This window comes from Saimiri boliviensis, chromosome 1, assembly GCF_048565385.1.
Source record: "Saimiri boliviensis isolate mSaiBol1 chromosome 1, mSaiBol1.pri, whole genome shotgun sequence".
In the NCBI taxonomy this organism is placed as follows: domain Eukaryota; kingdom Metazoa; phylum Chordata; class Mammalia; order Primates; family Cebidae; genus Saimiri; species Saimiri boliviensis.
In genome coordinates, this window is record NC_133449.1 from 263,497,976 (window position 1) to 263,520,692 (window position 22,717).

The 22,717-nt window shown below is 34.1% G+C and overlaps 1 protein-coding gene across 4 annotated transcripts in view; it reads left to right on the forward strand.

Moving 5' to 3' along the window:
• The window catches only part of RICTOR (RPTOR independent companion of MTOR complex 2), a 133,267-nt gene that overhangs the window by 86,468 nt on the left and 24,082 nt on the right, over positions 1 to 22,717 (forward strand). For all 4 annotated transcript variants that reach the window (XM_039469947.2, XM_074386455.1, XM_074386467.1 and 1 more), the window contains exons 8-20: positions 2,187 to 2,356; positions 5,916 to 5,983; positions 8,677 to 8,744; positions 11,355 to 11,437; positions 14,353 to 14,440; positions 14,958 to 15,048; positions 15,152 to 15,218; positions 15,658 to 15,738; positions 17,496 to 17,596; positions 19,642 to 19,807; positions 20,096 to 20,197; positions 20,321 to 20,367; positions 22,398 to 22,533. In XM_039469947.2, coding sequence (XP_039325881.1) covers positions 2,187 to 2,356; positions 5,916 to 5,983; positions 8,677 to 8,744; positions 11,355 to 11,437; positions 14,353 to 14,440; positions 14,958 to 15,048; positions 15,152 to 15,218; positions 15,658 to 15,738; positions 17,496 to 17,596; positions 19,642 to 19,807; positions 20,096 to 20,197; positions 20,321 to 20,367; positions 22,398 to 22,533 — 1,268 coding nt within the window. The remainder of the gene's footprint in view (positions 1 to 2,186; positions 2,357 to 5,915; positions 5,984 to 8,676; positions 8,745 to 11,354; positions 11,438 to 14,352; positions 14,441 to 14,957; positions 15,049 to 15,151; positions 15,219 to 15,657; positions 15,739 to 17,495; positions 17,597 to 19,641; positions 19,808 to 20,095; positions 20,198 to 20,320; positions 20,368 to 22,397; positions 22,534 to 22,717) is intronic.

The window sequence follows — 22,717 nt, forward strand, 5'->3', positions numbered from 1 at the left end:
ACCGGCCGGGCTCGGTGGCTCAAGCCTGTAATCCCAGCACTTTGGGAGGCCGAGGCGGGTGGATCACGAGGTCAAGAGATCGAGACCATCCTGGTCAACGTGGTGAAACCCCGTCTCTACTAAAAATACAAAAAATTAGCTGGGCATGGTGGCGCGTGCCTGTAATCCCAGCTACTCAGGAGGCTGAGGCAGGAGAATTGCCTGAACCCAGGAGGTGGAGGTTGCAGTGAGCCGAGATCGCGCCATTGCACTCCAGCCTGGGTAACAAGAGCGAAACTCCGTCTCAATAAAAAAAAAAAAAGTTAGAAACCTACACATTTCTTATTATGCAACTAGCATTTTATGTACATGTACACAGATATACATGTACCCAGATACATAAATAATTAGAAGGCTACTTTGTTAACATTCCAGAATATTTAACTCAAATGAACAATCAAAGCTATTCTTAATGGTTAATTTCTACAAATACCACATTCTTATAACTATTAATTAGCATTATTTAAAAACTTTTAGCCAGGTTATTTTAAAACTTTTAGCCAAAATAATAAAATATGTTCATATATTTGAAAGGAGACAGTGTTACATTGTTAATGGTATCATATATAAAAAACTCTTTAATCAATGAAAACCAACTTAATTTCAGGTAGTAGAACCATGTTAAAACACAGAGTTGACAGATTTTTGTGTTTCAGTAATAATTAGTAATTATAATAGAAAAAGCAATACTATTTTTAAAGTAGAAAAGAAAATATATAAGACAAATTGTTGAAGTGTGTATGACATATGTGTGTGATTGGGGAGTATGTTTGAATTTGTCAAATTGCTTCTCAAGAAGACAACAACTAATCTATAAGGGTAGAAATGAGAATGGTGGCTGCCTGTGCAGTGGAAGACTCACTGGAAGGTAATGTGAGAGAGCTTTCTAGGATAATGAGAGTTCTGTACATTGAGTGGGACATTGTTCATAATTTATTCAACTTTACCATTAAGATCTATGATTTTACTGAACGTAATTATAACTCATTTTAGAAAACTGAAGAAAAAAACTTGATTCTAAAACTTCTTCGAAGAATAAACAGTCAAGAACCAACCATGAAAACATTTTTGAAAAAGTAAAAAACATTTTTGAAAAAGAATATATAATTTTGGGCTGGGTGCAGTGTCTCATGCCTGTAATCCCGGCACTTTGGGAGGCCGAGGCGGGTGGAACACAAGGTCAAGAGATCGAGACCATCCTGGTCAACATGGTGAAACCCCATCTCTACTAAAAATACAAAAAATTAGCTGGGCATGGTGGCGTGTGCCTGTAATCCCAGCTACTCAGGAGGCTGAGGCAGGAGAATTGCCTGAACCCAGGAGGCAGAGGTTGTGGTGAGCTGAGATTGCACCATTGCACTCCAGCCTGGGTAACAAGAGCGAAACTCCGTCTCAAAAAAAATAAAGAAGAAGAATATATAATTTTAAACTGTTAACCTAGATTTTTAAGGGAGAGAAAAATGAAAGAGAATCAAGAGTTGCTGACCCTGGTAAATGAAAATTTTAATGTATCATAAAGTACAAAAACCAGTTTGGCAAGTATGCCAGGATAATTGATTAAACATTTGGGAGGGGGAAGATTGTGTTTGTCATCTTAACAAAACTCAACTTTGAAACAGATTGCAAACTGAAATGTAACTAAATCATGAACTCTTTTAAAACACCTACCTACATGTACACATATACAAAGAAATGTCTGATCTTTGCAGTAAGAAGTTTCTGAGCTTAAAATTATTAAAACTGTGTGTTCTGTTTGTATGTTTAATAAAAATATAGAGAAATGAGGTATACAATTTTAAACAAAATCTGAAGTCACAAATGAAAAACTTGAAACAGATGAATGGCTAATATCCCTACTTTATAAAGAACTCCCCGCAATTGATAGGAGAGAAAAGCCATTCCAGTAATATATGGACAAAGGTTATGAAAAGACAATCCAAAGATATTTTAAAAATCAGGTTGTGGGGGAAGTATATTCAGTAACTCTTATTTTATCCACTTGTCCTTTTATCCACCTGTTCTTATAAATGTTGTTGATTAGAAAGTTTTTCAAGTCAGAAAGGCAATTAAATTTTAAAGCGCAGATTTTTTATTACTTTTAATATTACCACAAATATAATATGTTAAGTTTTTCTCTTTTATTTTAGCACTTCAGAATCCAGAGGTGGTGGCCCTTCGAGGTGGACTAAACACCATCTTGAAAAATGTGATCGATTGCCAATTAAGTCGAATAAATGAGGCCCTAATTACTACAATTTTGCACCTTCTTAATCATCCAAAGACTCGACAATATGTACGAGCTGATGTAGAATTAGAGGTAGGAACTTTAATATTCTTTTCTAGTTTTAAAATATCATTTTAAATGCTTATTCTTACATTGAAATACTAAATTCTGTAGATACAGCACCACATTAATTATCAAGCCTAAATTAACTGAGACTGATTTATTCCCAGCTATATTTTACAGCTCATTCAGTTTGTACTGAATTGAAAACATTACTTTTAAGGATTTAATCAATGTGCAAAGTAAATTTAATTTTTGTATTATCTATGAAAAGTTTATGAAGCAAATTAAGGTACAAATAATGTTACGAAATTTACTTATTTTAAAAATACCATTTACTTGTAAGGCCTTTAGTACATTGTGTGTGAATAGCTCCTGCTAATTGTACAGTATTTTATGAAACCTACTAAAATTCTCTGAAGTTGAAAGTACTTTGTTAGCAACTAATAATATCTCCTTGAAAGAAAGCCTATATATATATTTTGTAAATTCATTTTAAATTTTTTACTGATTTAAGTAGGGTTTATTGCAGTTAGTCAAAAGTAATAAGGCTACTGTATACTTGATAAAGTACGTAGTAGAGGTTAGAACAGAATTATGCGCTGTATTATAGTTTCTTCCTGTGCATATGTTGCATTGTTGTCTTTTGAATATAGTATTTGGAGTCAGTTTAAATCAAGAATTTGTTTGTTTTTAGTTATGAAATCATGCACGATGTAAAAGATTGATTGTCCCCTAATTTGTTTTTGCACATCGTTTTATGAAACTTAAGTGTTCGGTTTTTATCAGATTATTTTTAAAAACACTTCACGTTATGCATTTGACAGCCTATATTATTAATTAACAATTTTAGTATAATATTCTTAATAAGTGATTTCAAGTACATTATTCATAGGAATCCTATGGAAATAAACTGGCACTGTTGATATTTTATAATAGTTTAGCTTTAATTTTTTTCTTATCAAGTAAGAAAACTATAATTTTAAAATTGAAGAGATGAATAATAGATAATATGTATAGGCTCTGTGTTTTTTGTTTTGTTTTGAGATGAGGTCGGTCTTTGTTGCCCAGGCTTTAAGTGCAGTGGCACAATCACGGCTCACTGCAGCCTAGACCTCCCGGGCTCAAGTGATTCAGCTTCCATCTCAATCTCCTGAGTAGCTGGGACTACAGGCATGTGCCACCACACCCAGCTAATTTTTGTATTTTTTGTAGAGATGGGGTTTCCTCATGTGGCCCAGGCAGGTCTTGAACTCCTGAGCTCGTGCAGTCCACCCTTTTCAGCCTCCCAAAGTGCTGGGCTTATAGATATGAGCCACTGTGCCCGGCCAGCTGCATATTTATTCCTGTATGTTATACAGCGGATTAGCAAAGCCTTTATAGAAATAAAACAAACCTCAAACACAGGAAGACCAGAGGTCTACTTAGTCTTATCAAAATTGCATTGTAGCCTCAGTTTAGCTCAGTTGGGCATTAGGAAAAGGTGATCAGTTCCCTTAATCTACCTGTCTAGCAGAGGAAAGAATAAACCATCTCTAGTGGGAGATAACATCACTTGGAGCCTTTTGTGAAGTGCACAATTCATGACAAGTTTCTAGTCATATAAAAAGACATGACTATATGAGTGAAAACCCAAAAGAAAAAAACAATCAATAGAAACACACTTACAAGTAATTCAAATAGAGGAAAAAGATATTAAAACAATCATGATTAATTTGTTCAAGAAAAAAATATATGAAGTAATGGAGAATTTCACTTATATAATTGGATATGTGAAAAGAAATGGAAATTCTAGTACTGAAAATATATCTGGAATTCAGAGCACAATGAAATTAAAAATTCAGTGTGAACAAGAAGATAGTAAACTGAAATTAAGTCAATAAAAATATCCAGGGGTAAAACAAAAATAATGTTAATTCACACACAGTAAAGCACAAAGAGAAAAAAGAAAGAAATTGAACAGCACAAAAGGGATAAAACATAATTGTAGTCTTTGGAGAGAAAAAATTGGCAGAAGCAAAGATCCAGAGACAGTGGCCAAAACTTTGTTTCTAAAACTGATAAAGCTTCATGTTACAAAGCTCAGAAAACAGCTAAGATAAATAATACATAGGGAGGAACTGAGCCCTCTTGCCAACAATCAGCATCTTGTGAATGGAACTTCTTGTTGTAGATCCTGAAGCTCCAGTCAGGCGTTGAGGTGACCGCAGGCTTGGCCAACACTTGGACTGAAATCATAGGAGACCTTGAGCCGTAACCATGTAGCCAAGCCTCTCCTTGATTCTTAAGTCACTGAAACTTTAATAAATATGATTTGTTGTTAAAAAAAAAAAAAAAGGCCGGGCGCGGTGGCTCAAGCCTGTAATCCCAGCACTTTGGGAAGCCGAGGCGGGCGGATCACGAGGTCAAGAGATCGAGACCATCCTGGTCAACATGGTGAAACCTCGTCTCTACTAAAAATACAAAAAATTAGCTGGGCGTGGTGGCGCGTGCCTGTAATCCCAGCTACTCAGGAGGCTGAGGCAGGAGAATTGCCTGAACCCAGGAGGCGGAGGTTGCCGTGAGCCGAGATCGCGCCATTGCACTCAAGCCTGGGCAACAAGAGCGAAACTCCGTCTCAAAAAAAAAAAAAAAAAAAAAGAGGGAGAGAGACATATAAAAAAGGCTAAACAAAATCCTCAATTAAAAGGAAAATGACCTAAGACAAAGAAATTCAGGAAGGAATGAAGAGCACCAGTAAAAGTAAGTATATGACTGGATTTAAAATAATCATGACTGTTAAATGCAATTATTAATCTCTTATATTTTATATTATATTTAGAATTAAAATCTATGTCTGTAGTAATGCTGTAGGCAAGATGGGAAGGTTCTTAATAAACACAGTAGTTTTGAAGTAGCTGGTAATCCCAGTTACTCTGGAGGCTGAGGTAGGAGGATTACTTGAGCCCAGGAGTTCAAGGTTGCAGTAAGCTATGATCATGCCACTACACATTAGTCTGCGCAATAGAGTAAGGTCCCACCTCTTAAGTTTTAAAGTAATGAGTTACTTTTAGCAAGGTTGCTGAATACAAGCAGCAACACACAAAAATAACTTGGATTTTCTTTATACAAGCAACAAAAGGTAATGCAGTTTATTAAATAGAATTAAATAATTTTCAAAGACAGGCAAAACTAATCATAGTGTCAAAAGTCAAGACGGTTATCTTGGGATAGATACTGATTGTGACTACCGTCTGTCTACATCATACCACTCTGAACATACCCAGTCTTATCTGATTGTGACTACAAAGGTGTAATAGAGCTTTGAGGTGGCCAATAATGTTTTCTTTATCAAGTGCTAGTTACATGAGTGTGCTTAGTTTGAGCAAATCACTGTTTTAGATACATGTTAAACCTCAGTTTAGAAGTTCAAAACTTCAATTTGTACATTAAAAAAAAATCACCCAACATATTCTTCCGTGATGAGTTAGAACAAATAAGTCCCTCAAGCAGTAAACCCATTAAAGATAGCGAGAAATGGAATGAATTTTAGCTTGTGATAGGAAGGATGCGTTTTAAAATAAAGATTGTTTTCTTCTTTTTTTTTAATTAGAGAATTTTAGCACCCTATACTGATTTTCACTACAGACATAGTCCAGATACAGCTGAAGGACAGCTTAAGTAAGTAAAATTGGTTCCTAATAATTTTTAAGAGAATGCATATGTTAATACTAAAGTTTCTAGGTTTGTGTGATGGCTTCTACTGCCAGAGAAATGTGAGTTTAAATATATGTTCTATTTTACAGAATTATGTTGTATTTCTCTCATAATTTATTGTGATTTAAAAAATTTAAAGCTTTGAGAAACTTCACAAAAAATATATGGTAGACTAAGACAGAAACCAAGGTCGTTGTTTTTGTATTGTATATATTTTAGCATAACTACATTAAAAAAACTAAAAGAATGAAGTAGTGGGCAGTAGAATGAAGAGTTAACTTACTGAGTCAGCAGAATGATGTAATATGTAGAATTCTGAGATTAAGGTTCATGCAGAAATAAATGAGTAGAATAAATATTGTTATGTAGAAATGAGCCAGTATAATTTTCAGAGTGATTTTGGAGAGAAAGGCACATATTCACTACGTATATGGAGATAATTTGGGGAGCAAATAAAGCACTCTCTGTAACAATTTTGCAAATGACACAATTCCATTAAATATGCTATCTAGTGTTTTTCTGGTAGACTTTATTGCAGGCATAAACTTATTGTGATACATAGTATAGGTTTTTAAATTCCTCACTACATTTTGGAACATTGCCAGGGGAATGTTTTTATTGTTTTTTATTTTTTCCCTAAGTTAAAAATAGTGATTTCATACCTTCAATCTCATCCGTCACTGTGAACTCATCATACCCTAACATAACATAATCTACTTTGAGCTAAGAGATAAAGTAGATGTCCTCAAAGACTTCTCAGACTTATTTTTGCAAACTTTAGCTATGAATTGGAATTCGTAAGGCCCTTTCTTGGCTTCTTTGGAGATACAGATACTCTCTTACTGATGGAGAGTATATGAGTTTTCTGTTGCTGCACACCAAATAACAACAAGCATAATGGCTTAAAGCAATACCAGTTTATTAGATCACACTTTGATAGGTCAGAACTCTGGCTGAGCTTTTGCCTGGGGGCTCTGGTGAAGAATCCATTTCCAAGATAATTCAGATTGTTGAGAAAATTTAGTTTCTTGTTACTGTACAGCTGCTATGCCTTTTTCCTTACTGACTGTCAGCTGGGGCCTAGTATTATCTTCTAGATACCTCCCACATTCCTCTGCACGTGGTCTCCTCCCTCTGTAAAGGCAGCAACAATGCTAGAATCTTTCTAGTGCTTTCCGCCTCTCTGACATCTCTTTGACTACAGGTAGAGAAAGCTGTCTAATTAGATCAAGCCTGCTATATGCCATATACCCTGTCTTTTGCTCTCCAGCCAGTATAACATAAACATAGTCACAGGCATAGCAGTGATATCATATTCACAGGACCCAAAGATCAGGTAATGGAATCTTGGGTTAGAGCCATTTATAGAATTCTGCATACGACGATGAACAATAGGTGAATTTAGATATTTTTTAGAGTTGGGTGGGTGGGGCTATTCTATCAGAATCCTTCCTTTCCTGTTTGGTTCTGCACTTTGTTCTAGGTTTCGGGAGTATAAGCAGGTAGATTATCAGGCCTATAATAAATAAGGGTACATTCTTTCCAAGGAAGAAGGACAATGACCAATTTTTAAAGTATTACCAGTTTAATAGGTTAATCAATGTATGTCACTAACTTTTTTAAGAGAAAGAACGCTGAAAGCTTAATCGCACAGGTGTCTGATTCTTCCTTCTTCCAAACCAGCCCTATGATATAGCCTCACAATTTTAAGTTCTGTTATTTTCTCATTTTAACTGGTGCTGCTTAGCTTAGTCTTTTTCTTTGAGCTTTTCAATTCACTTTTGTAGACTGTCTAATTGCTCACTAATACCTAATCCTAATTTGATTTTATGTCATTGCTCTTTGATTTCTTCTACTTTTTGTTGCTGTTTTTCCCAGTTCTGTGATTTTCTATATGCTCACAACCATTAAGAATTTAAGTAAGAAAAAAAAAAGGTGGCACAGGAAAAAAGGGACAGTCAGCAGGGTAGACATGGTGGTTGGAGTGACATAAATAAAGAGACACAAAATTGCTATTAAGTATTGAAACTGGCCATAAGCCAACCATGAAAAATGCTTAACAGATATAAATTTCACTTGCTTAATTAATTGTCATAACTATTATATAGAAAGGAATAATTGACACAGTTGGGTACACAATCGTCAAGAAAGTAGCTAGCTATGTTAATATATAGTTATTTCATAACATTTCAGTGCCTACATAGGTTGTTGAACTTGCATGTTGGAAACATTCAAATAAGTTTAGAGCAAGGATTTTGAAGTAAAGAGTGGCTGTGATTAAAATTAAGAGGTTTATGTGGTAATTTTCTTTGCTAAGGGGCAGCCTAGTACCATAGATGCTTATTAATCAGACTTAATAATGCTTAATTAAAACTTATCTAAGAATAGTTTTCAGAGAGAGCAGGAATATAGAACTGAGTAGAAAAGCAGAATTTATTACTTAAATGATGTAAATTTTAAGTTCAAAGTCAGTTCATAGTTGGCTAATTCGCTTTAGTGTAGATCTGGTCTTCGTGTTTTTTAATGTCTTTTAATTTTGTGTGTAAGTGTTTAAACATTAGTGGTAGCTCTTATTATGATTTAATAGCAGGAAAAAACTCATTTTAACATTTTATTTCATCGATTCTCCCCGCTGCTTCTCACTCGGCCGGCAACAGAGAAGACAGAGAAGCACGATTTCTAGCTAGTAAAATGGGAATCATAGCAACATTCCGATCATGGGCAGGTAGGTTGCTCTGCATTGCTTTATAACATCCAAGAAGAAAAACTAGACTGCTTTTTCGAATGTTAAATTATTATTGTAGCATCTAATTTAGATGTTAATCTAGTCTTTATATGCTATTATTAGAACCAATTTCTCCTGGAGACTTTTTATACTGATTCATCATCAGAAACTTAGAGGAGTGTGGCCAGGTGCGGTGGCTTACACGTGTAATCCCAGCACTTTCGGAGGCCAAGGCAGGCGGATCACCTGAGGTCAGGAGCTCGAGACCAGCCTGGCCAACATGGTAAAACCCTGCCTCTATTAAAAATACAAAAATTAGCCAGGTGTGGTGGCAGGTTCCTGTAATCCCAACTACTCAGGAGGCTGAGGCAGGAGAATCGCTTTAACCCAGGAGATGGAGGCTACATTGAGCTGAGATCACGCCACTGTTACTATAGAGTAGGTGACAAAGCAAGACAATATCTCAAAAAAAAAAGAAACTTTGAGGGGTGGGAGTCTTCTACCTTTCTATTGAAGTAAGAAGAGAAATATCAGTATTATAAGTTAGAACCTTGAAAGCCTTTGTCTCATGGAAATAACTTCCTAAATAATATTTATATTCTGTAGTACTATTTATAAGTTAAATAAACTTTTGTGTACTTGTAATGTTACCTCTGTGATGTAATGTATTTCCAGTTCCAAATAACTGATTGAAAAATGACCTTTTAGAACACATTTTTTATGAGATGGAACAGCCTGTTTTTCATATTAGCACAGAGTACGATCTTTTGAGACTATTTCTTAATCCGAAATGTCTCAAACTACTATCAAACATCAAAATTTGAGAAATACGATTTTGATACTTGAAGCAAGTTTACCTAGTGTGTTTTAATTTGATTTTTGATCCTGAATCTAAAGAGAACATATAGACTGTTCATAAATATACATGTGCTTAGCTAGAAGTACAGGGAACTTTGGAGTCCTGTAACTTTTTGAAGAATGTTTTCCCTAACATGTCATGAAAAATTTGAAACATTCAGAAAAATTGAAAAAACTATACAGTGAACACCCATATACTTCCGCCTAGATTTTACTGTATTTGCTTGCATTATATATCTGTCCGTGTATCCATCCCCCTAGGCATTCATCAGTGCATATATGTTATTCTAATATATCTGAAAGGAAGTTTCAGACAGTAGTCCTCTTCACTCCTGAACAGTGCAGCATGCACGTTATTAACTAGAATTAGATGTTTGTTTATGATCCTGATTTGTTTGTTTTTGGGGAGAGATATTTGAGGTAAAATTTACGTACAGTGAAATGCACACATCATTAGTCTGCTGTTTGATGTGTTTTGACAAATGCTTACACCTTTGTAATTCAAACCCTTTACAATATATAGAACATTATCATCGTCCCAGAAAGTTCTCTTACACTCTTTCCTACTCAGTTTTTGACTCTGTATCCCCAGGGAGGAACCACCATTATTATTTTTATAGATTAGTTTTGCCTGTTCTGAAACTTAATATTGGTGGAATCATACTGATACAAAGACTTTTATGTAAGGCTTCTTTCACTTGACATATTGATTTTGATACTCATTTATGTTATTGTATCTACCAGTAATAGGTTCACTTTTTTTGCTGGGTAGTATTTCATTTGATGAACATATGAGTTTTTGTTGTTGTTATTGCTGTTTTTAGCCCTCCTCCTGTTAAGGAACATTTGACCTGTTTTCTAGTTTTGACTATTCAAAGCTCCTATATCAAAGATAAAGCTTCTTTGAGCAATTTTGTACAAGCTTTTTTTGTAGATGAGTTTTCATTTCTCTTGAGTAAATACCTAAATGGAATTGCTGGGTCAGAGAGTGGATGCATGTTTATGTCTGTGAGAAACTACCAGACATTCTCCCAAAATACTTAAGACTGTTCTATATTCCCATCATCAGTGTATGTGAGTCCCTGTTGTTCTGTATCCTTGTCAGTATTTGGTGTTGAGGGTCTTTAATTTTAGCCATTCTAGTAGGTATGGTTTGGTTTCTTGTTATTAATATAGTTTATTTCCCTGATGACTAATGATACTGAGCATTTTGTGTGTGTTTATTGGCTATTCATATGTCTTTTGTGACATGGTTTTATTATGTTTAAAATTATTGAACTTAGAACTCTGTAACTTAAAAAGTTTGAACCATATTATTTATTTGAAGTCTGTTGCTTGTACTTATCTGTGCATTCAATGTATTTTAGAATTGATCTCTTAAATAGTAAATGCCAAGCAGATTTTTTCACTTCAAAGTGAGGAGCGTAAAAGGGGGAGGACAGACCATTGTCTTATTCTCTTCCATGTTCTTACTCCCAGAGAAACGTTCATCAGGCAGTCAGACTTACGAACTTTTTGGATATGAAACGGATACTGAAGGTGGAATTTAAGTGATGAAATTATTTGTAATCTCTAATCAATACAGAAATACAGAGAATGCTTGAAATATATTTCAGTTATGTAATAGCTTTTATGATAGCCAAATAGTATCACAATTATATAGTTTTGCTTAGAAAAATATCACAGGTTATATATTATACATTGCTATAGAAATCAAGTCAGTGATTTTTTTTTTCTTTTTATCCTCTTTAGGTATTATTAATTTATGTAAACCTGGAAACTCTGGGATCCAGTCTCTAATAGGAGTACTTTGCATACCAAATATGGAAATAAGGGTAGGTAAAAGTTAGTAAGATTGTTTCATTCCTGGACCTTTAAATTAATTCCTGGAAATTAATTACATAAAAAAATTATTTCAGGTGATGCTTTTTCCTCATTAGTTGTTAATATATGTCATATTTTAAAAATATATGAGTAAATATTTACTACTTAGTTAAACCCTAAATACAAATAGGAATCATTTAAAATATTGCTATTGTTAGGAATGATGGCTGTATTAAAAATTGAGTTGAGACCAGGCACGGTGGCTCACGTCTGTAACCCCAGCACTTTGGGAGGCCAAGGCAGGTGGATCAGGAGTTTAAGACCAGCTTCCTCAATATGGTGAGACCCCATCTCTACTAAAAATACAAAAAATCAGCCAGGCATGGTGGTGGGCACCTGTAATGCCAGCTACTCAGGAGGCTGAGACAGAAGAATCACTTGAACTTGGGAGGTGGAGGTCGCGTTGAACTGAAATGGTGCCATTGCACTCCAGCCTGGGCAAGAAGAGTGAAACTCCATCTCAAAAAAAAAACCAAAAAACCAAAAACAACAAAAAATTGAGATGAAAATATGAACTTAATTAGGCTTTATTCATTAAAACAATGTAAACAACACACAAGAGCATTCTTACTGTAAAAGGTTCAAGCACTACAGACTACATTTAACAAAAAGTAAATGCATTTAGTTATGCCTTCTGATTTATGTTTTATTACATGTGAGATTTTATTTCGACAGTGGTGGTTTTTATTAAACGAAGTTGTTAATATTTCTTTATTAGATGTATTTTAAAATTATTTGTAAGCATTTGGATTATACAGTTAAATTGAATTTGAAGGAAAAGAGAATTAATTCTTAAAGTGATTTTTTTTTTCCTTTCTTCCTAAATGTTTTTATTTAATTTTGTTTCTTCCTTTTGCCCTTTCTTATATAAACCAAACCTGGAACTGAAAAATATTGTTAGAAAATATTAGCCTGGTGTGCCTTGTTTAAATATGAAATAAAAAGTATTTAGATAATGGAAATGGAAGGATATATTATAAATGGAAAGATCTGTAAGCAGGTTCAAACTGTTGAGATAATTCACTTATTACTCTATAGGTGGAAAAAAAATGTTCTTTGGAGTCTGACCAACTGGGGTTTAACCCTCTGGTTTTATTTATTTATTTATTTTAGCTCCGTGACCTTGGGAAATTGCTTTTAAGTCTGTTTTTTCATATGCGCAATTAGGTTAATGAAAAATTTAAAGACTAGATTAAGTGATTTATGTAGTAGTTAGCACTCAGTAAAAGACTAGATTAAGTGATTTATGTAGTAGTAAGTATTCAGTTATCCCTTCTGTAATTAATCATACATTGGTTAATGACAGGAATATATGTTCTAGGAAACTCACTGTTAGACGATTTCATCCTGTGAACATCCTATAGTACACTTACACAGACCTAGATGGTATAGCCTACTACACTACACACCTAGGTTATATAGTATAGCCTATTGCTTCTAAGCTATGAACCTGTATAGCATGTCCTGAGTACTATAGGCAGTTGTAACACAGTAGAGTTCATGTATCTAAACCACTATACACAGAAAAGGTACAGTAAAAATACAGTTATACTGTATTATATTACAGATTACAAATGCAACACCTGTATAGGATACTTACCATGTGTGGAGCTTATGGGACTAGTAGTAGTTCCAGATGGGTCAGTGCGTGAGAAGTGAGTGAATATTAAGACCTAGAACGTGACTGTACCCTGCTGTAGACTTTACTGACTTGTACACTTGGATTACACTTAATTTACTAAAATGTCTTCAAAAATAATTAACTTTAGCTTACTGTAACCCTTTTACATTATAACTTTGAAATGTTTTAAACTTTTGGCTATTTTACAATGATATTTAGCTTAAAACACAAACATGGAGAGGTGTACACAAAATTTTTTTGTTTTTATATCCTTATTCTATAAGATTTTTCTGTTTTTAAATTGTTTTAGTTTTTAAGCTTTTTTGTTAAAAACAAAAACACAAACACACACGTTAGTGTAGGCCTACACAGGGTCAGGATCATCAGTATCACTGTCTTCCACCTCCATACCTTGTCCCGCTGGAAAGTCTCCAGGGGCAATACCATGAATGAAGCTGTCATCCCTTGTGATAGCCATGTCTTCTTATGGAATATGGAATACCTGTCTGTGGCTGTTTTACAGTTAATGTTTGTTTGTTTTTTTGTTTTTTTTTTTTTTTAAGAGGCAGGTTCTTGCTCTTTCACCCATGCTAGAGTGCAGTGGCATGATCATGATCATAGCTCATTGCATCCTTATAACTCCTGGGCTCAAGTCATCTTTTGCCCCAGACTCCTGAGTAGCTAGGACTACAGGAACGTGTCACCACACCCAGCAAATTTTAAAATTTTTTATAGAGATGGGTTTCACCATGTTGTAGATCTTGAAATTCTGGCCTCAAGCAATCCTCCCACCTTGGCTTCCCGAAGTGCTTTTTTTTTTTCTTCTTTTAAGTGTAGGAGCACACTCTTAAGATAATAGTAAAAAGTGTAGTATAGTAAATTGGTAAGCCAGTAACAGTCACTTTTATCATTATCAAGTATTATGTAATTGTACATAATTATATATATAATACTTTTAAATAACTGGCAGTGCAGTGGGTTGTTTACTCCAACGTCACCACTCACAGTTGAGTAATACTAACCCTATGACATTATGACTGCTTCAGTGTCACTGAGCAATAGAAAGTTTCCAGCTTCATCATAAGCTTAGGGAACCACCATTGTATATATGGTCCATGATTGACTAAAATGTTAGGTGGCAGTGGCAGGTGTATGAATACTGTTTTAATCATTTTTAAAATTATGTGAATGGAACATTTAAAAATCTTAAAATCATTTATGAAGTCTATTTGTTTGCCAATTTAGCGAGGTCTACTTGAAGTGCTTTATGACATCTTTCGTCTTCCTCTACCTGTTGTGACTGAGGAGTTTATAGAAGCACTACTAAGTGTAGGTAAGTATTGAAATACATTTGTATCTTTTCATATATTGTAATTTTTATTTGATGGAGACAAAGTTCCTAAAAGGAGAATTATTAAATATTGAATATCATTTTCTTTTCTTGCTGTATAATTGTGGCAGGAAATTAATACAAAAATAAAATGGCAAATACATTTTTAAGACTGAGAAATTTTGGTTTCTTCTCTATCAACTTGGCTTTTAGAGCAATTAAATTAATAAGAATGGGCCAACAAAGGAAGAGAGAAAACAGTAAGAAACGTGTGTAATCCTCAGATTATCTCATTCTCACGTTATTTGAGCAAAACGACTTAAAGTCCCGATGTCCCAAAATGAAGATTAGATCTGTGTATAGTTACATAAATAGTTTTTGTCTGTATCTTTTTGAATGTATGGTATTTAACCAACACTTTTAAAAGTTGTTTATAGCCTGGCTAGCTGATGGCTCTATACTTATCTGAAATGCTTTTGTGATACCTAATCTTTTTTCTACCTAATTTTAACTATTTTAGATCCAGGGAGGTTCCAGGACAGTTGGAGGCTTTCAGATGGCTTTGTGGCAGCTGAGGCAAAAACAATTCTTCCTCATCGTGCCAGATCCAGGTAGAATATAAAAAGCGTTTCTGTTTATTAGAATTAGAGTTTTTATGTTAGACTGTGTGATCTGTAAAACTTTATTCAAATTGTTTTGTGCTGTTTTTTCCAGGCCAGACCTCATGGATAATTATTTGGCACTGATACTCTCTGCATTTATTCGTAATGGACTTTTAGAGGTAAGACTTATAAACCTTATTTTATTCCATTTTGTTTATTTTTTCTAACAGATCTTTCAGTCCAGGTGCGGTGGCTCATGCCTGTAATCCCAACACTTTGGGAAGCCAAGGCAGGCGGATCACTTGAAGCCAGGAGTTCGAGACCAGCCTGGCCAACGTAGTGAAACCCTATCTTGACTAAAAATGGAAAAATCAGCCAGGCATGGTGTCACACGCCTGTAGTCCCCACTACTTAGGAGGCTGACATATGAGAATCTTTTGAACGTGGGAGGCAGAGATTACCCTTACCTGAGATCTTGCCATTGCATTCGAGCCTAGGCAACAGAGTGACACTCTGTCTCCAAAAAAAAAATTCTTTTAGAGTAAAAAATATATCTGATGCACAGTATATTCAGATGTATTATTTTGCAACAATGATGTTATCTTTTTATTTTCAAAGGGCCTAGTTGAAGTGATAACAAACAGTGATGATCATATCTCAGTTAGAGCTACCATCCTTTTAGGAGAGCTTTTACATATGGTAAGTTTAGCAACTTCTGATTATATGTTTCATATCTTTAATGTTTGAATTTATAAAATAGATCATTTTAATAGTGTTGCTTTGTATTATCTCAAAAAGTAAATTTGCATTTTTTTATGCATGTTTATCTTGCATTACAAAAAGCCCTTGGTACTGTATCCTGAGATAGATACATACGTGCACATGTGCACACACACACGTGTACATATTTTGATGGGTTTTATAAATGGAATAAATATACAACATACAAAATTCTGAAATTTTGATTTTTACACTCACTTTGAAAGTTCGTATATTTGTCCTGTAAATCTTAATTGACTTCAGAAAGACTTCCTACCTAAGAAGCAAGAAATTGCAAAACTATGAATACCACCTCAGTCTGCTGAGAATGTACTTGATACACGGTAGTGCCTGAATTTTAGAAGCCTTGTGCAGAAGCTTTAAATATAGTCTTGGTTGAACATTATAGTCTTTTCTATAAACCTGTAGTTTGAGGTTCAGAAGATGGTTTTTTGTTTTTTATGGTTACAGTAACTTTTGGAAACTGGGAGCTAGGGAAGTGATTTGACAATTCTTTACTCTCAGCAAATCAATCAGTGAGGGAACCCTGATAGTTTGCAAGGTAGGAATTTATATTTTTAGATTACTTACTAGTTAGTAAAATACAAAATAAAAAGAACCATTTAAAACTGATTAAGGAAGAATTGATTCTGTGGCAAATCTTTTGAAATTATGTTGCAGCTTCCTATTTTTAGCAGATATTTTTTATTTGGTTTTCCTTTCTTGATCTCTTTTTCTCCTCCTCACCCTTTTTTCCCCCCTCATAGCAGCTGGGCTATGTGAGTTAGGTAAAGAGCATTAAGCAGAATTTAATTTAACTGTCTTTTTTTAATCAGTCAATTATTTAGCTGCTTGCTCTGTTTTTTTGTTTGTTTTGTTGTTTTGTTTTTTGTTTGGTCCATCTGTGAAAGAATTAATGTAGAATTGGAGGCTTTCAGGTCTGATTATTTGTCTTTTAATTCTTAAGATAGCATTTCCTGTAAGAATACCAGTATTCAGAATCATTTGCTTTTTTAATGAAGGAATCTCTATAAATTTCGTCTTTTTCCCTTCTCCCATACCCAGGATTCCATAATTCTCTTGAAATAAAAACGCTGGTTATTTTTAGTATGACAGTGTTAGTTCATTGCTTATTATTCTTACATTTTCTGTCTTCCACATTTGATTGATGTTCTTGTCTTCATTGATAGCTGGTTGAATGGTGGGGTTTTTGTTTGGAAAGTAGAAATTAATACTTCCTATTTAAAATATTATGACATATGGGACAAACCTATTTTGAGAAAGTAGTTTTAAAACCTAAGCCAACTCATAAATTTGGATGTGACATCTAGCATTTTAAATGTTATTTTAAACATTAGTTGAGTCCTATAATCTTTTGGCATATAATCCCTTCTGGTCATTTAAGAATCAAGTTTAATTTGGGTACTGCTTAAAAACCATAATATTATAATAAAGAATCTATGAAACTTAATGGTTATATTAATATAATGTGTGTATCTTTATATTTCATCCTTGTTGGAAGTATTATAGATATGATAAAAATATAAATAAGCATGTAATGGGGAAAATAAGTTAATTTTATGAGTAAAACTTCAGAATTTGTAGTAGTCTTGAATACAGCATTATATGTGTAGGTAATCTGTAACAAAATATTTCTACTTCTGAAAACTCATGTAAAATGTTATGCTTCATTTTAGGCAAACACAATTCTTCCTCATTCACATAGCCATCATTTGCACTGCTTGCCAACCCTAATGAATATGGCTGCATCCTTTGATATCCCAAAGGAGAAAAGACTGTAAGTATCAGAGCTTTAGCAAAGCTTTTGTTTGACATATTTAATATTGAACTAGTTTATCTTTTTTTTTTTTTTTTTTTTTGAGATGGAGTTTCGCTCTTGTCACCCAGGCTGGAGTGCAATGGCGCAATCCCGGCTCACCGCAACCTCCGCCTCCTGGGTTCAGGCAATTCTCCTGCCTCAGCCTCCTGAGTAGCTGGGATTACAGGCATGCACCACCACGCCCAGCTAATTTTTTGTATTTTTAGTAGAGACAGGGTTTCACCATGTTGACCAGGATGGTCTTGATCTCTTGACCTCGTGATCCACCTGTCTCGGCCCCCCAAAGTGCTGGGATTACAGGCTTGAGCCACCGCGCCCGGCTATCTTTTCTTTTTTAAAAAAATAGTATGGATAGATTATGCTGGGAAATTCTTTTAGGGAATTTGCTAAATGAAAAATTAATAGTTCTAACAATGATAATTTGTGTTTTAGGGTACAAACTACTAATAGTCTAATAAAATCACTTTTTTCTAGCATGTTTGTACACAGGGACATAGGATATCATATTACTAAAAATGTTAGCTGAGAGTTTTTTGGACTCCTTTGTGTTGTGAGCAGCAATTCTAGCTTTTTGTGTCTGAACTATTTAAAATTAACAAAGCTTTACAATATTACTATTTTCTTTTATTTGCATGGTTAAAAATGTTGGCATTTAGTAACAAGTACTACTGGGCCATATAGCAATAAGCTGAACTGTTACTACTAAAGGAGATACTGCAAACATAGAACTTACGAACAAAATTATGGTAATACAACTGTAGCTTTGCTGGAATTCCAGTGCTAATAATAAAATATATGTAAAAGGTAAGGATGGAAGGCCTCATTGGGAAGTGCTAGCAGGAACTTAGTTTGGTTTAGTGAAGATTCTGTCTAGGCCAAGAATGTCTTGTGTTTGTTTTCTTGTTTTTATTTTGCTATTATGATCAGAAACATTTATATATGGACCATATTATTTATTTATTTTTTGGCTTGATGTTAGTGAAATGCCATTTTTTAGCTCTTCAGAACTTTGTATTTTTGTTAAGTTATAATACATTTTTTGAAAACTTAAGCTTTAATAATAAATTATACTTAATAATCTCTTAATTTTTATTCTGCCATTGAATATACTGTTTAACAGACCAAATTTGTCTTATAAACTGAGGGCATTAGGAGTCATCTCAGTTCTATCTCTAGGCTTACATCAGTAATAGTAGCTTTTAGCTTTTACATTAGTAGTTTCACAATGGAAAAATGTACTTTCCCAATACCTGAAAGACCTAAACTCAGGGTCAGAGTATGGCCACAAATTCCAGCACTCATCAGAAATTCAAATATATCTCCAGAATTCCAGTAAGAGTAGTCCTCTTAGAATAGTTTTATCTTTAGCTCAGTAAGCTTTCTTTACTGTTAAATACTTGCCACTCAGCACATCCCAATATTGAAAAATTCTACTTACTAGAAATTCTGAAGTTGAGACTTGCTACCATATTCTTCAAAACTGCACTTTTATGTACCACAAAGAATTAAATATAATTTATAAAAATAAACCATTTACAGTTACAGACCAATATGGAAAATAGACTGTTCAGCTGATACTGGGATCATTGATTATTCATATGGGAGTACAGTGAAATTATTTCAACCTCATACCATAAACAAAAATAAGTTTCAGTGCATTAAGGATTTATATGTGAAAAGCAAAGCTTTAAAACTTTGATAGAAAATGTAGAATACTAGGTTTCTGACCTTGTAGGAGTTCCTAAAACCAATATACAAATATACCCACCACCATAGAAGAAAAGTTTAGTAAGCACATGTTCAGTTGGGTCTAAATAATCAGTATGTCTTTATATACATCAGTAGTGTTGTTGATTTTTTTGTCTTTGTCTCTCTAAATTTGATGAAATAATTAATAATAATTTCTAACTTTGAACTTACATAAGCTTTAACAGTTTACCAAGGTAATCTCTTAAATTATGCTGGTCTTGTTATTTTGTTAATTGAATTGTTTTTCTCATTAGGCGAGCCAGTGCAGCCTTGAACTGTTTAAAACGCTTCCATGAAATGAAGAAACGAGGCCCTAAGCCTTACAGTCTTCATTTAGACCACATTATTCAGAAAGCAATTGCAACACATCAGAAACGGGATCAATATCTCCGAGTTCAGAAAGATATATTTGTTCTTAAGGTACTGACATGAAATCATGATTTTCAACTTAAACACAATATCTTAATTTCTTAACCACTGGATTTTAATATTCATGTGTTTGAGTTTGCACTTTCTTCATGCATATGAATATTCAGATGGCATCTGAGTTTTATAATTTAGAGCTGGGTTTTTAATAACTCTAAAATTGAAAAACATTGATCTATCCTTAAATGGAAAAGCTGTCTTTCAGTTTTTCAAATTTGAGCTTAGTTTTCTGATACGAGGAAGATTGCCTTAATTTTTCTTATTACTTTCTGATAATTTTAGGATACAGAGGAAGCTCTTTTAATTAACCTTAGAGATAGCCAAGTCCTTCAACATAAAGAGAATCTTGAATGGAATTGGAATCTTATAGGGACCATTCTTAAGGTATGGAAAGATATTTCATGGTAATGGCTTGTCTTTAATTATTAATTATAATATATTATAATTATCTTATATATTTGAGAATTGATAAATATATATGTAATAGAACATATTATGTTTTTCTAGTGGCCAAATGTAAATCTAAGAAACTATAAAGATGAACAGTTACACAGGTATGTAAGAACTATTTTGAATTTAAATTTAAAGAACTTAGATACAGATATTATGCCTAGTGCCTGCTAAAATATGTAATAATTTAAAAAATATACACATACATTTTAATAATTTCTCAATAGGTACATTCATTTTTTTTTTATATGATCTTATTTTATAACCAAAACATATTAGCAAATTCTTTTTCTAGTTGTTTACATTCTGCCTTTAGTTTTGGATTAAATGAAGTAGTTGAGATAAATGTTTTTCAAACTGGGGTAATATCAACTATGCAGTGGGTTTTAGCCCTAACATATGAGGATGACATAATAAGGGCTTATATTTTTAATATACAGCTTCTGTTCCTGTTTGACTTTGGAGTTATCCATTCTAACTGCTGTTTACATTCTCCTTAACCATACCCTCCATAACCCATGCAATTGTTTGTAGCATGACAAACACCTTGAGCTACTATGCTGTTCTTTATTACACCCATAAATTTTTACTCCTGAGTTTAGATTACCCAGCTATCAGTACTGATCTCAGAGGGCCTTAGTATGTTCAAGGAATTATCATCAACATTATTATTTGATTGCATTCTTTATTCATGATCTGTAACTTAATATCTGTATTATTAACTTTTAAGAAATAGAGATAACTTACAAATTACACTCAAAAAAGCATAGTACTAACTTGTTATACTCCTTGAGAGCACAGATGATGTCTTACCCAACTTTGTTTTCCCAGCTCCTGGATTGGACGCCTCTAGTGGATTGAATTATAGTGCATGAAATTGAACTGAACTAAGTTCAATAGAAACTTAGAACATAATGTTGAAATAGTATAAATTGTGTCTATAAATTTATTGGCCTAAATTGCAACTTTTATGCTTGACCTTTTGCCTAATTGTGAAAAACCACCAAAATCATAGTGTAGTATCTTCAATTATCTTAACAATAGAACATTATTGAGCCATGGGACAAAATTCTACATAGAATACAATAGAAGAAAATTTAAGTTGAGGTGACATTCTATTTATTCAATTTTGTATTCTAGCCACGTTAAATCTGCATTCATCTGGCTAGCATCTTTCTTCTTTATTTCTTCCAGCCATCTCACCATAAAATTCTTACTCCGTGGAGATATTTTTTACAATGAAGGGTTTTTGGTTGTTTTTTTTGTTGTTGTTGTTGTTTTTTTTTTGTTTTTTTGTTTTTTTGAGACGGAGTTTTGCTCTTGTTACCCAGGCTGGAGTGCAATGGCACGATCTCAACTCACCACAGCCTCCGCCTCCTGGGTTCAGGCAATTCTCCTGCCTCAGCCTCCTGAGTAGCTGGGATTACAGGCATGCACCACCATGCCCAGCTAATTTTTTGTATTTTTAGTAGAGACGGGGTTTCACCATGTTGACCAGGATGGTCTCGATCTCTTGACCTTGTGATCCACCCACCTCGGCCTCCCAAAGTGCTGGGATTACAGGCTTGAGCCACCGCGCCCGGCTGTTTTTTTTTTTAATATGAAATGTACTGTGCTAGTCTGTTCCCACGCTGCTATAAATAACTGCCTGAGATCAAGTAATTCCTATAAAGGAAAGACATTTAATTGACTTATAATTCCACATAACTAGGGAAGCCTCAGGAAACTTACGATTGTGGCAGAAGGGAAAGCAAACATATCCTTTATATGGCAGCAGGAGAGAAGTACAGAGCACGGGGAAAATCTCCTGATAAAGCATCAGATCTTGCGAGACCTCACTCACTGTCATGAAAACAGCATGAGGATAACTGCTTCCTTGATTTTATCTTATCTCGTGAAATCCCTTTCACGACATGTGGGGATTATAGGAACTACAGTTGAAGATGAGATTTGGATGGGGGCACAGCCAAACCATGTCTTGTACCAAACACATTTAATATATTTCTTGCCATTTATCCCAATGGTTCAGACCCAAAACATATTCTGAAAGCCTTATTATGTCATAAACAATGGTTAAGATTCTAAAATAATTGCTTTGTTTTTTACCTTTTTGCTACTTGTGTTTTGATTTTAGGTTTGTACGAAGACTACTTTATTTTTATAAACCTAGCAGTAAATTATATGCCAACCTGGATCTGGATTTTGCCAAGGCCAAACAGCTCACGGTTGTAGGTTGCCAGTTTACAGAATTTCTTCTTGAATCTGAAGAGGTGAGCATTCCGGATATTTTCCAGAGCAAATTTTTTATATTGAATTTGCTTTCCTTGCCCTCTCTCTGTTTCCACCTTCTGTTTTGCTTTTATTTCTGAATATGCATAAGCTGTATTTAGAAACTTAGGAAATGATCCCAGACCTAGAGTTGAATCCTGACTTAGTCACTAGTTAATGAGACTG